This window comes from Canis aureus, chromosome 8, assembly GCF_053574225.1.
Source record: "Canis aureus isolate CA01 chromosome 8, VMU_Caureus_v.1.0, whole genome shotgun sequence".
NCBI lineage: Eukaryota > Metazoa > Chordata > Mammalia > Carnivora > Canidae > Canis > Canis aureus.
In genome coordinates, this window is record NC_135618.1 from 46,063,796 (window position 1) to 46,076,004 (window position 12,209).

At 48.1% G+C, this 12,209-nt stretch overlaps 1 protein-coding gene across 10 annotated transcripts in view; it reads left to right on the forward strand.

Annotated features, from left to right (window-relative positions):
- Window positions 1–12,209, forward strand: part of CLEC16A (C-type lectin domain containing 16A) — a 196,676-nt gene that overhangs the window by 17,047 nt on the left and 167,420 nt on the right. For all 10 annotated transcript variants that reach the window (XM_077906633.1, XM_077906634.1, XM_077906636.1 and 7 more), the window contains exons 4-7: window positions 4,025–4,173; window positions 6,485–6,590; window positions 8,312–8,435; window positions 11,238–11,412. In XM_077906633.1, the coding sequence (XP_077762759.1) occupies window positions 4,025–4,173; window positions 6,485–6,590; window positions 8,312–8,435; window positions 11,238–11,412 (554 nt within the window). The remainder of the gene's footprint in view (window positions 1–4,024; window positions 4,174–6,484; window positions 6,591–8,311; window positions 8,436–11,237; window positions 11,413–12,209) is intronic.

Consider the following 12,209-nt stretch of genomic DNA (forward strand, 5'->3'; position numbering starts at 1 on the left):
TACTCCTCCGTGCTTGACCTCTAGCTTTGTTACTATGACTACAGCAGGCCCTAGGCCCTGCACGCCGGACACAAGGGAGAAAAGATGACAGGCCAAATGTCTGTGTCAAAGGCAGACTCTAGGTCCTGAGATGGGCTTAGAAAGTTTCTGGTGGGTGGAAGGAGGGAGAGAGGGCGACACTGTCAGGGGGAAGCAAGGAGAGGAGAGGCAGGGATGGGGCTGTGAATGGTGGCTCTGGGAAGTGGCCACTAGGTGGTGCTGCCACCCTAGGAGCCTCTGCTCATACTTCCCGAAGTGAGTTGACTCACTCTCCGTAAGTGGTTTCCCGTGTTAACAGCATTTGTTACCCTGGATATGAATTGTGTGTGGTTTCTGAAAATTCCGAGGGGGGAAGACCCAGCCCTGAGGTACAGGCCCTGGACCCCACCAGGTCCCAGGCCCCTCTGCCACATTGGCCATGCCTGTGCTCCGGGCGTGGGGGTGGGGGGGTGGACTCTGCTCCCAGCTGCAGTTTCTGCTTCTGTGAAGTGGAGATGATGCTTATATCTGGGGAATAGAGTGGTGTGGGGATTAAGTGTGGCAGCGGATGTGGGCAGCCTGGGGTCTGTCAAATGGAGGCGTCCAGTCGAGCTGCTTTTATCACTAAATCCAGCATTCCCCTAAATGTCTGTTCTTGGGTAACCTTCCTAAGCCCAGCTAGCCACGAGGCTATTGTATTGATGGGCAGGGGTTGGCATGGTGGAAAGTGCTGGAGTTTTCGGACCACCTTGACTTTTCTTGAATTAGGACTAAGGGTGCGGTGTTATAAGAAACGCAGGCAAGATGCCACCATATTTAGGAAGAACTCAACAGAGTGCTTCTATAAGCCCCGTGGAAGTGGCAGACGTGACTGCCTTTTACTTACTTTGATTTGTGGGGGTGAGGAGGACAGGTGACTTTTGCTGTTATTTTTATTTTTCAACCATGGGAAGAAAACGTCCTCATTCCAAAACAGCAACAACAAATCAAACAGGACGAGAATATAGAAAGCAGAAGTTCTGCAGAGCCTCTCCTTCATGGTTCAGTGGACACATAGCATTTGTTTTCTGTTTTCCCAACTTCCTGCCGTATCTTAAGTTTTCAGGCAGCCCGTTCCCGCATCCCCACATAGTTCGGCTCCAGAGCTTCATCTCTCTAAGCCCCGAGTTCTCCTGCCTGCCCACGGGCAGCGGGGTGGTTTCCAGGTTTTCACTATTACGAGCAGCCATCTCACAAGTGCACCTGTTGCCTGTTGGGTTCGGTGACCTAAGTCACAGAAGGCCCGAGAGACTGAGATTACTTAGAGACTCCTGGGTTGATTAGAAAAGGATACCACAGAAAGTTGGCCACCCAGTGAGGGGGTAGTAGAAAAATCCCAGCCGAATAATAGAGGCACCTCTGCTGCCCCCACGGTGGCCCGCAGCACCTACAGAGTCATCCTGTGGAGGCCCTGGAAAAAGTCCCCACTGGGGAATGATGGGAGCATGTGGCTTTTCCAGCTCAAGAAGGTAGCCAAGAGGCTCATGGCGGTATGTCTGAAGCTGCCAGCATTGGCATCCGTGCCTCTGGTGGCCCGGAAGTCACCAAGCAGTCACAGTGGCTCCCCACAAGACATGTCAACCTTCTGCTAGCTAGTTCATCCCCGGCCATAGCCACAATGACAGAATGAAAGAGAAGTGCTCTGGGCATCAGCACCCACTGGGCTGCTTCTTACAAGTTAAGGTTCTAGGGGGGGTAGGTTGAGGACTGTGTATAGAATAGAATACCACATAGCAAAAAGGAGACTGGGAATGAACTATGACCACCACATGTAGCAATGTGGGTAACTCTCCAATGTGGGAACCAGTGACAGAGGCCAGACACAAGCGTGCGTGCTGCGTGATCCATGGATTTGAAGCTCTAGAACAAGCAAAACAAGTCGGTGTGATCCATGTCAAACCAGGGCTTGCTGTGGGGGGAGGGTATTGACTGTCCTTCCTTTATCAGAATTAGTCATCATATAAATTAATTTAAATCATCCTTGAGGTTTTGTAATCCGGCATTATCCTGTGGCAGCCTTTTTTGAAAGAGTCTCATCTTAAACAGTCTGGGCAGGGCTATCAAGGAGCCTCCTGGGGAGCTAGAAATATGTTGTTTGTGACCTGGATGGTGCTTACATGGTGTAATGTATTTGCAGAAATTCATCAAGCTGGACACTTAAGATTTGTGAAGGGTGCATGTATATATAAATATATATGTAAGTACAAAGTAGGTGGATTTAAGATTCACCTATGTGTACATTTGCACACCTACCAGGCTGTATACTTAAGAGTTGTGATACATGTAATGTCATTTTTAAATAATTAAGTCAATTAAGATTCTTAGGAACCCCCACCCCAGACCCACTGCCTCTAGAGCCCCAGGATTTGTCTCAGGAGTTATTAGAATCGGGAGGTATTGAACACAGCCTGTCAAGCTGGGAATACTCAGTGTGCCTTTCAGAAGGCCGTGGCTTTCCCTGAGAGCTGGCTTCTGAGGAGGTGGCCCCTCTCGCAGCCCCGTGTTCCTGGATGGTTCTTTGGGGGTGCGTTTGGTGATGTCAGTCTTTCTAGTAGTACTTTGGTTTAGGTTGGGTACCTCTTTGACACCAAATAATAATCTATTTCCTGCTCCTGAGAGCAACCGTGTCTAGTCCTGGTGGCTGGAGGGTCAATGGGAGGGATTAGGGGTCTCTGTGCAATAGGGCTAAGAGGAGTGGTGGCGGCTGCCATGACTGCGTGTTTGCTTTGTGCCTCTCACTGTCCGTGATGCTCTGTCCAGTTTAATCCTCAACAGCAGACCCCTGAGAAAGATAATATTACTCCTGTTTTTAGGTAAGGAAACTGGAGAGTGAGGAGGCTAAGTGGCTTTCCCAGGGTCACCCAACGAGGGAGTGGCAGGGGCAGGGTGGATCCAAGTCCCCTTCAAATGCAAGACCTCGAAATATGAGCCTGACTGGAAGCCATGCAGTGTTTCTTACACAGGGAGCGTACCAGGGCCACCCCAGAGAGCCTAGAAGGTGGGCAGGGCTGGGGCCCAAGATTCTGTGCGTCTGACAAACTCCAGGTGATGCTGGTTTGCGGGTCTGAGAACTAGGCTTTGAGTAGTCAGGCTCCAAACCACTTGGTTTACTGCCCTAACCACATCTGCCTTTAGGTGTGGATGTTGGTCCCATTCTGCCTTTAACCACTGGGGGAGGGGGGAGACGGTGGGATGGTGCAGAGCTCACAGACTGGCAGCCTACAGGACACACACAGTGGGGATGGCAGCGCTCTGCTGGGTGACTGGTGAGGGCTCAGAGACATGCCTGGCAGGGACCCAAGGCTAGGCTATCGAACAGCAGGGCCACAGGCAAATTTTTTTTTTTTTTTTTTTTTTTTTTACTTCTCTGCAAAATGAGAGGAATGAGACCTGCTCTGCTGGATAATGTCAAGTGCCCAGCCTGGTGCTGGGCATGTAGTGGAGGGAGGTTCTGCATAAAGTAGCTTTTATGGGATCATGTGGCTATGTAGGGAGAAAAGGACTATGTAGCTAGCCCTTTGTAGCATTTAGGGATGGCAGTGTAACTCTTGATGGCATCGTGGAACAGCTTTGAATAAAATCCAGTGCTTTTTCCCCTCGTCTGTGGGTGGTTTGTGAAAATGCCCACACACCAACACATCTGCCCCACTCCCAGCTCTGTGTTGAACTTTGCCAGCAAGGAAAAAAAGATGTTGAAATATTTTTTCTGTTTGGTGTAGGAGGAAGGGGTAGCCTGAGTCTGTCTGTCTCATGGTTCTTGAACTTTCTTGAGGCTGGAGAGAGCAGCTGGCTGATTTCTATGCTGGCTAAAGCTGAGGCCGCTCCTGTTTGGCCTATTAAGCCCCAGCGACCCAGAAGCTTGATGGGTTCGAGTATATTCAGAGTCACCTGACTTTGCTTGGCTTTCCTCCCGCATGAATTAACCCGTCTGTCTTGGCTTTTTTTTTTTTTTTTTCTCTCCCTCTAGATTATTTGCTCTCTAATAATTATGTAAATTCTATCATCGTCCATAAGTTTGACTTTTCCGATGAGGAGATTATGGCATATTATATATCGTTCCTGAAAACACTTTCATTAAAACTCAACAACCACACCGTCCATTTCTTTTACAATGAGGTAAGTAACTGCCAGAGGGGGACATTTGGGCAGAAAGCTAGTTGGTCAGAGCAGCACCTTTGGGCCGAGTGGCCTCGTGTCTGTTGACAAAGCATTTGGGTGCTCACCATTACCTGATTTTCATAGTGACCCTGTTTGACCTTGACATGCTTTAAAATTTTTTTTTTTTCATTTAAAAGTTACCTCTTTGTTTTTAACGTAAAATTGAATTTGTGAGACAGACCTGAGAACATTGCATTCTTGGCGGGGAGAAGTGCTCAAAAGTTAACTGGGGGTTGTGCTGCCCTGCGGGAAAAACAGGCAGTGTGGTCAGACCCAGCTTTGCTACTTCTCTGCTGCGTGACCTCAGAGAAGTCTCTGTCCTCTGAGCCTTAGTATTCTCATCTGAGAAAAGGGGATGATGGTCTCTACCTCGAAGGATTTTCCAGAGATTGAATTAAGTGAGATGATGTCTTCAGAGCCCCTAGTATGTACCTGGCTCCTTAAAATCAGGGCCATTGTCCCCTTTCACATGCTAACGTCCCTGGTATTCCTTGGGAAAATGACTAGCCATTTCAATAAATAAATTGCCTTTCACAGTGTGAAAAGGAACTTGATAAAGTCGGTTTATCTCACATTCCAAAAGGTACAGATGCCGGCTGTCCTGGGGCTGGTTCTGGTTCGTCCTGTGGCTCAACCACGTCATTGAGGAAGCAGGCCTTGCCATCTTCCTGCTCTGCTGACCATACAGTTGGCATCTGTCCTCAGACTCAACCCCTCCCGGTCCCAGGATGGCCACAGCAGCTCCAAACATCACACATTCGTGTAGTGCTGCCAGCAGGCCTGAAGAGATCGCTTCCCTTCTTGTGTTCCTTTCTAACTTCCCAAAACACTACTTTCTCAGAAGCCTCCCAGCAGACTTCCTCTTGTGTTCTCCTGGTCAGAATGATGCCACGTTTCTCGTGAGGGTGTCGGGAATTTGAGAGCAGCCTGGCAGGGCAATTCTGCTTGGTCTTTATCACGAGGCTACATGTGAAGGCCGGGTGGGGTTGGGGAATCTGCTTCCAAGGCAGCTCATTCAGAGTGCAGCTGATCAGTCAGCGCTGGCTATCGGCGGGAGGCCTCGGTTACACAGGCTTCTCCAGCGGCTGCTTGAGTGTCCTCATGGCATGGCAGCTGGCTTTCCCCAGAACAAACAATTCAGGAGACCAAGATGAGCTGTAATGCCTTTTATGACCCAGCCTCAGAGGCCACACACCATCTTTTCTGCCATATTACTTAAGTCACATGGGCCAGCCCTGACTCAGTGTGAGAAAGGATGACAGTGTGCAAATACAGGTGGTGATGGTCACTGGGCCATCCTGGAGGATGTACTGTTTGCATGGCAGGTGTCTTCCAATTGGTGGTCATGTAGCTGCACAGCCTCTATTTATAGTCAGACCATACTCTCAGACATATCCTCTGAGTTTGGGCAAAATCCATCCAGCTGTCCCCATATGGTACAGCAAGAACAGCCTGAACCTTGATTTTCCTTGTCTAGATTAGGAGTGGGGAAGAACTGGTCTCGGAGGGAAAAAAATCCTAGCTGTCGACCACAAAATGTATGGCAATTTGAAAAATTAACATTGTGTGGCCCAGTACCTGGCAGATAGTAGGTGCCCCTTAAACATGTCCAGAGACACATAGACAATCTTTGCATCATGCCAGAGACTCTCCCAGGTGGATGAAAATCCGCCTGTGAAATAGACTGGAGAGAGTTACCTCCACTCAAGTGCAGCTGGACTTCTTTACACCAGGATGGGAGGGCAGGACACTGAGACTGTGGGACCAGAGTGATGTTTCTGGAAGAGCATCCTGCTGGTCACCAGTGGAGCTGGGAGGAGCCTTATGTTTAGGTGGGCTCAGTTTCCTCTTTCATGTGGGCCAGTACTGTACCTACCTCCTGCTAAGTGTACACTTCTAGTGCTCAAAGCGGCATTGTCCTCATTAGACAGTTGTCACTTTGCTCTTCCCCATGCCCTCACTGCCCACAGGTGCCCTTGGAGCAGGGATCCAGAGTCATGTGGGAAAACTGGCCAGAAGAGGGCAGCAGAGCTCGCCCTGCTCGGGTCCAAGCCCAGATCATGTCCTGCTTTTCTTAAGGCCCCAAGCAGTGTAGTTCTATGCTTCTCAACTGTTGTGATCCCTTGGTAATGAACCACTGGCTTCAGGTTCATGAAGGGTAATGGGTTTTCTGTCTTTTACAGAAGTCTGATAAGATTCAGAAAATTGGGTGGGGGCAAGGCCTGCCCTGTGAGTTTGTAACTTCTTTTTGGTACTTCTTCTGTTTTAGCACACTAATGACTTTGCCCTGTACACAGAAGCCATAAAATTTTTCAATCACCCTGAAAGCATGGTTAGAATTGCTGTAAGAACCATAACTTTGAACGTCTACAAAGGTAAGCTTCCTTATGCACTCATAGCTCGTCTGATTTCTAACTTAACACCTGGTGCTTGCTCTCATGAGTCTGTATACATAGTTCTCTGGTGGTCACAGAGAGCCCATTTATTACAGCTGGGGGTGCATGTCTCACGAAAGGCTTGTAATCATCAACATTTAATTGGCCCCTTGCGTGAATTTTTGTGCCACTCTGCAGGCACTCGGTTTTGCATGTTGAAGTCTTAATCAGTACAGATACACAGTAGTAGTGTCCTAAGAAAGGCACTTGTGGGACTCAGAGGAGCCATGTGACAATTAGATAAAGCAAAGTTGTCTTTTAAATGTCATATTTACATTTTTGTGTTTCAGGCTGTACAATGCACTTAAGTACAGCCTGGGGTTATGTTATCTCTAAATAACGTGTAGAAGCATTTCATACGGCAGGGGGCAGTATTGTATTTTCAAGCATCTGCAAAACCCAAAAAATTCTCCTTTTGTCAAGATGTACTTAATGCCCAAAACATCACCTCTGGGAGACAGCCCTTCCATAGATTCCCGCCCACCTTGATACAAACGCTGGCTGGACACAAGTTTCCCAGCCTGGAACTGCCCTCTGAGGACATGTGCCTTCCCTGCCTGACACTGGGGTTATTCCCCCTGTAGTCCCCACACTGGAGCTGGGACTCCCATTTTCTCAAGGTCTAAAGGGCTTTGACCTTCTAGATTATGAGTCATGGTGTTATTACTTGAGATGACCCCTAATTGGGGTGAGGGAAGCTCCTCAGGGACTCACTCCAGCCTCGCTTTGGGATTGCACTAAATTGAAGAGCCTTGTCTAAGAGCCTGGTGGGCCCCTGCCCATGGTTGCAAACGGAGGGCGGAGAGCTGGACCAGCCCTCAGACATGTTTTGATTGGCTTACATATTCCTTGAAAAGATACATAGTTGCCAGTATTTAAACACTGGGAGATCATGGGTAACTCTGGATTTCTGACTTGAAAGTAGAGACTTGGCAGTGGTGAGCTGGTGTGCTGAGCGGCTCCCCCTGGGGTTGAGGCCTGGGCTCCCTAGTTCACAGGCTGGGCCTCCCGGCCTCACTCACTGAGTCAGCGGCCCATTCAGCAGGCTTCTGAGTTTGCGCCCTGGTCTGAGCCCCCGTACTGCTGCCCCTGCTCTCTCTTCTCTCTTGTCTTTTCCAGCTCGAATCTTTAGATGCCTCCTGCCCTAGCCCTCTGTCCCTCTGAGCAACTGTCTCACCATCCCAGTTCCTAACCCTGTTAACTGTTGTCTGTTTTTTGCCTTTCCTTCAATGACGATTCCCGTGTTCCTTATTCCAGTGTCATGTAAGTTATTAACTTCTGGTTTTCTGCTTTCTTAACTTATCCTTTCGTGTAAATACAGGAAACTTGCCTGAGAATGGCATAGTTTCCATTGTAGTCGAGCTAAATGCATTGCTGAGAAGTAGGCTTCCTGATTGCACTATTAATATTTAACCTAATTAATTCATTTTATTAATTATAAAAATAGCATAAGAACTGCCTTGATGTGTATGATTTCATGAATAAGATAACCAATTTTCAAGTATTCCCAGGAAAGACAGAGAAGGTTCAGATTATAGCAGAGAGCTTTTTCATTGTGGTTTTCTTTTTCTTTTTTTTTAATCTCCCCCAGTTATTTTTGGTAGTTTGACTTTTTCTTCTTCTTCTTCTTCTTCTTCTTCTTCTCTTGTGAATTTTCTCAGTGGATAACCAGGCCATGCTGCACTATATCAGAGATAAAACTGCTGTTCCTTACTTCTCCAATTTGGTCTGGTTCATCGGGAGCCACGTGATCGAACTTGATAACTGCGTGCAGACCGATGAGGAGTAAGTGACCACCTTGTGGGGGTGCTTCTCAGGCAGAGAGAGTGGTTAGGGGAGAATTCTGTTTTCATTGAGGAAAAATAAACACTAGCACAAAACTCACCCACCTGTGTGTCGGCAGAATGTGGACTTCCATCTTCCGAAAGGTTCTACCCACCTTTCCGCTTTTTATAACTGTGGAAAGTCATATAAACAACTCTCCTACCTCCTGGAGGGGAGTAGGGTCACTAAATTCAGCACACCCATAGATGGGGTGCCAGGCAGCTGGTAAAGAGAGTAAGATGATCTGTCACCTGGTGAGCAGATAAAATGTGGCGTTTGCATACAGTGGAATCGTACTAGGCAGTAAAAGAAAGTGAAGTGCTGACACGTGGCACCCTGTGCTTGGACCTTTGAGGGCATGATGCTCAGGGAAAGAGGCCAGATGCAAAGGATCACACTTTATGCGGCCCTGTTTATATGAAATGCCCACAACAGGGCATTTCTCTGGAGAGACTGAGAGTAGACTAGTGGTTTCCGAGGGCTGGAGGAGGAAGGGGTGTGTTGGGGGGAAATGGGAACACAGGGCTGTTTTGGGAGGAGGGGTTAAAAATGTTCTAATGTGGATCAGGAGAACAGTTGGACAACTCAGTGAATGTACTAACAACCATGAAATTGTATACCTTAAATGGGTAGATTTTATAGTATGGGAATTATATCTCGGTAAATCTACTTAAGAAAAAACCAAACAACACAACAAATTAAGATGACGATTTGGGCTCCAGAGTGATGAAACAAATTCCAGAGCAGGATTTCTCAAAGTTGGCACCATTGACTTTGTAACTAGGGAATTCTGTGTTCTGGGGGGCCATCCTGGGCATGGTAGGCATGCTGGCCTCTGCCCAGTAGATGCCAGCAGTGCCCCATTTCCAGTTGTTTAAATGAAAAATGTCCCCAGACACTGCCAGATGTCTCCTTTAAGGCAAAATCGCCACCAGTGGAGAACCACTGCCCCGTAGTGTCAGTTCAGCAGAGCCCTGGTGGAGGCTCACCTAGGTGGACTCGGGACTATAAGGGGGTCCAGAAAGGAGGTCTCCTGGGGGCTGGGGAATATCAGCCCCAATCTTGGGAGGAAGCTGGGTTAGGTGAGTGGCAGATCTGACAGGGCATTTGGGAAAACCAGGAGCTTTATGGGTATGGGCAGTCATGGATGTGACACGTAATCTGGCTCTTGATTCCAGACAAGACAAAAAGTTATTTCAGGAAGGAAGTGGACTCTATCCTCTGTGGGCCCTACAGTGAATGGTCATGATGATGTCAACTCCAGTTGTTGATGGCGGTGGGGGGGGGGGGGGCAGGGGTGGAGGGGATGCTGAGGTCATAAGAGGAGGTCACTACACGATATCTAAAATGGCTCAATTTCAAAATAGGTGACCTTGCAGATTTTCTAGAGGTGTGGGGGCAGCTATCCATGGAAACAAGTCAAAAGTTTAAAACTGCCTTCTCTGGAGAGCAGACCAAGGTGGGGGAGGCTGGGCCAGAGCTGCTGTATTTTGCCATCAGCTTCTCAATAGCATTTAACTTGTAAGCCCATCTACATGTATTTTTTTAAAACTAAAGGTTTAAAAAGTGAAGTGCATGAACTATCTTGCTAAAGAAAAATTCCTATAGAATCTCATTAAATGGGGCAAAAGGTTGCAAAATAAAGTGAATAAATGTCCTAGGTCTCCACTGGGTGATGGGCTCATAGGTACCCATCATACCGTTAGCTTTCACAACATGTATTTGCCACAAATATTTGTTAAATACATTATTAAAGTATAATAAGGAATAATTACTAAAAATTACGTGGAAGAAACAAAACTGACCCTATTTTTTCTTTTTTCTTTTTTTCTTTCTAAAACACACATGATTGATGGATAGATACCTAATACCTATATTTTAGCTGTGACTGTATGGGGATGTAGAAATGTAGAAAAACAGACTGTAGGGTCCCAAGTCCCAAAATATTATCTATTAGCGGAGACCTTGATGTCTTTTGCTTTTATTGTCTTCTTTAATTTCTCATCTTCTGAAACGACCATCTGTTAACTAGAGTAATAGTTGTAATACAAACAAAATGTCTTACCCCAGCTACATTGCTCTTTGCAACAGATACCACTTTGAGGGGTAGTGAACGTGTGCCCGCTAGCTGTTTGAGGGGTTCCGTCCTTGGCAGGTGTCAGACTGACTACCCCCCGGGCCCAGCCGGCATGCTTGTTGCTTTCCTGGAAGGAGACAGAGACCTCCTGGGGGTGGGGTGTCCTATCCTTGCACTGTGCCACCCCCCACCCCCATATGGTCGGGGCCAGGGGCTTGGATGTGGCTGCTGAGGCCTGCTTTTCTCTTTGAAATTCCTCTGGAGCATTTTAATTAGCAAGGATTTATTGCTCCATTAATACTGCTTATCTTGGGAGGCAGGGTATCTTCCTACGTCAACCAGCGACTGACTACTCCTGTGTAATGGCTTGCTAAGGGAGCTGAGTTTTGCTTTATTTACCCAGATTGTTTCGGGCTATGGTAGTGGTGTTGGTGGATGAGTCATAGTGAGGCCCCCAGGGTAGGGGGGACCCCAAAGGTCCCCTAAAATCGATCACGGTACCCCTGCCCATCTTCCCTTTGCACATGGCATGGGTAGGGCCAGTATAAGTGTCCCTTGAGCCTGTTTGTCATATGAATATTTGTTGTCTGAATGAAACACTGTCAATGACCTAAGTGGCCACTGAGTCTTGGCCCAAAGGATCTGTGCTTCCGCTTCCAGGCTAAGGCTGTCCTCTTTCTTGGCAGGCACCGGAATCGGGGGAAGCTGAGCGACCTGGTGGCCGAGCACCTGGACCACCTGCATTATCTCAATGACATCCTGATCATCAACTGTGAGTTCCTCAACGATGTGCTCACGGACCATCTGCTCAACAGACTCTTCCTACCCCTCTACGTGTACTCGCTGGAGAACCAGGACAAGGTGGGGCTAGAGGCCTGGCCCCACCATGCCTGTGGGCTGAAGGCTATCTTCAGAAGGGGGAAGAATGGTCATCTGGAATAAGACCATACTTTTCAAGGGACCGAGGCTTTGAGCCTGAGAGAGATGCCTTTCAAAGCTTTTTTTTTTCCTTCCCTTTCATTTCCTGGGGGGCGAGGGTGAAGTGGAGAGAGGGAGGGTTAGGAGGGAGTGTGTTGGTGGGGGGGGTGCTTCAGGAAGCTACAAAAGTGAGTGAGAAAAGAACGGTGACACCAGAAGGGAACCTCTCTGAATTTAGATTTTTGATTGCTGTGCATTCTTTTCTTGATGTGTTCTCATCCCTGGTTAACTTTTTCTGATAGTCGCCAGAGCTCATTGTTCTGAAGAAGATCCAGCCAGCCACAGAGCTTGCACAGGATGGATGGGAAGGGATGGATGGAGCGAGCGCTCTTCAGAAAAGATTCCAGAGCAGTGACTGTCCACACTTAGGCTCAGAATCCTGTCTCGGTGTTGAAATACACATTCTCGGGGGCCCTCTCTCTATCTCAGGGGTTCAGGCTCAGTGGATCTGTAGTGGACCAGTGGTCTGCATCATTAACCTGTCCACCAGGTGGCTCTGAGCTGGCAGTTCTCAGACCCCACCGGGAGAGATTCCGAGCTAGGGAATTAGTTCTTCCAGAGCTAAGGGGCAGAGACCTCAGCAGGAGGCAGGGTGGAGCCAGTTGGTTATTCTGCAGGGACCCATCCTCTCTGGCTGTGCCCCAAGGGTTGTAGCTTTCTTTTTGGAGGAGGAACATGGA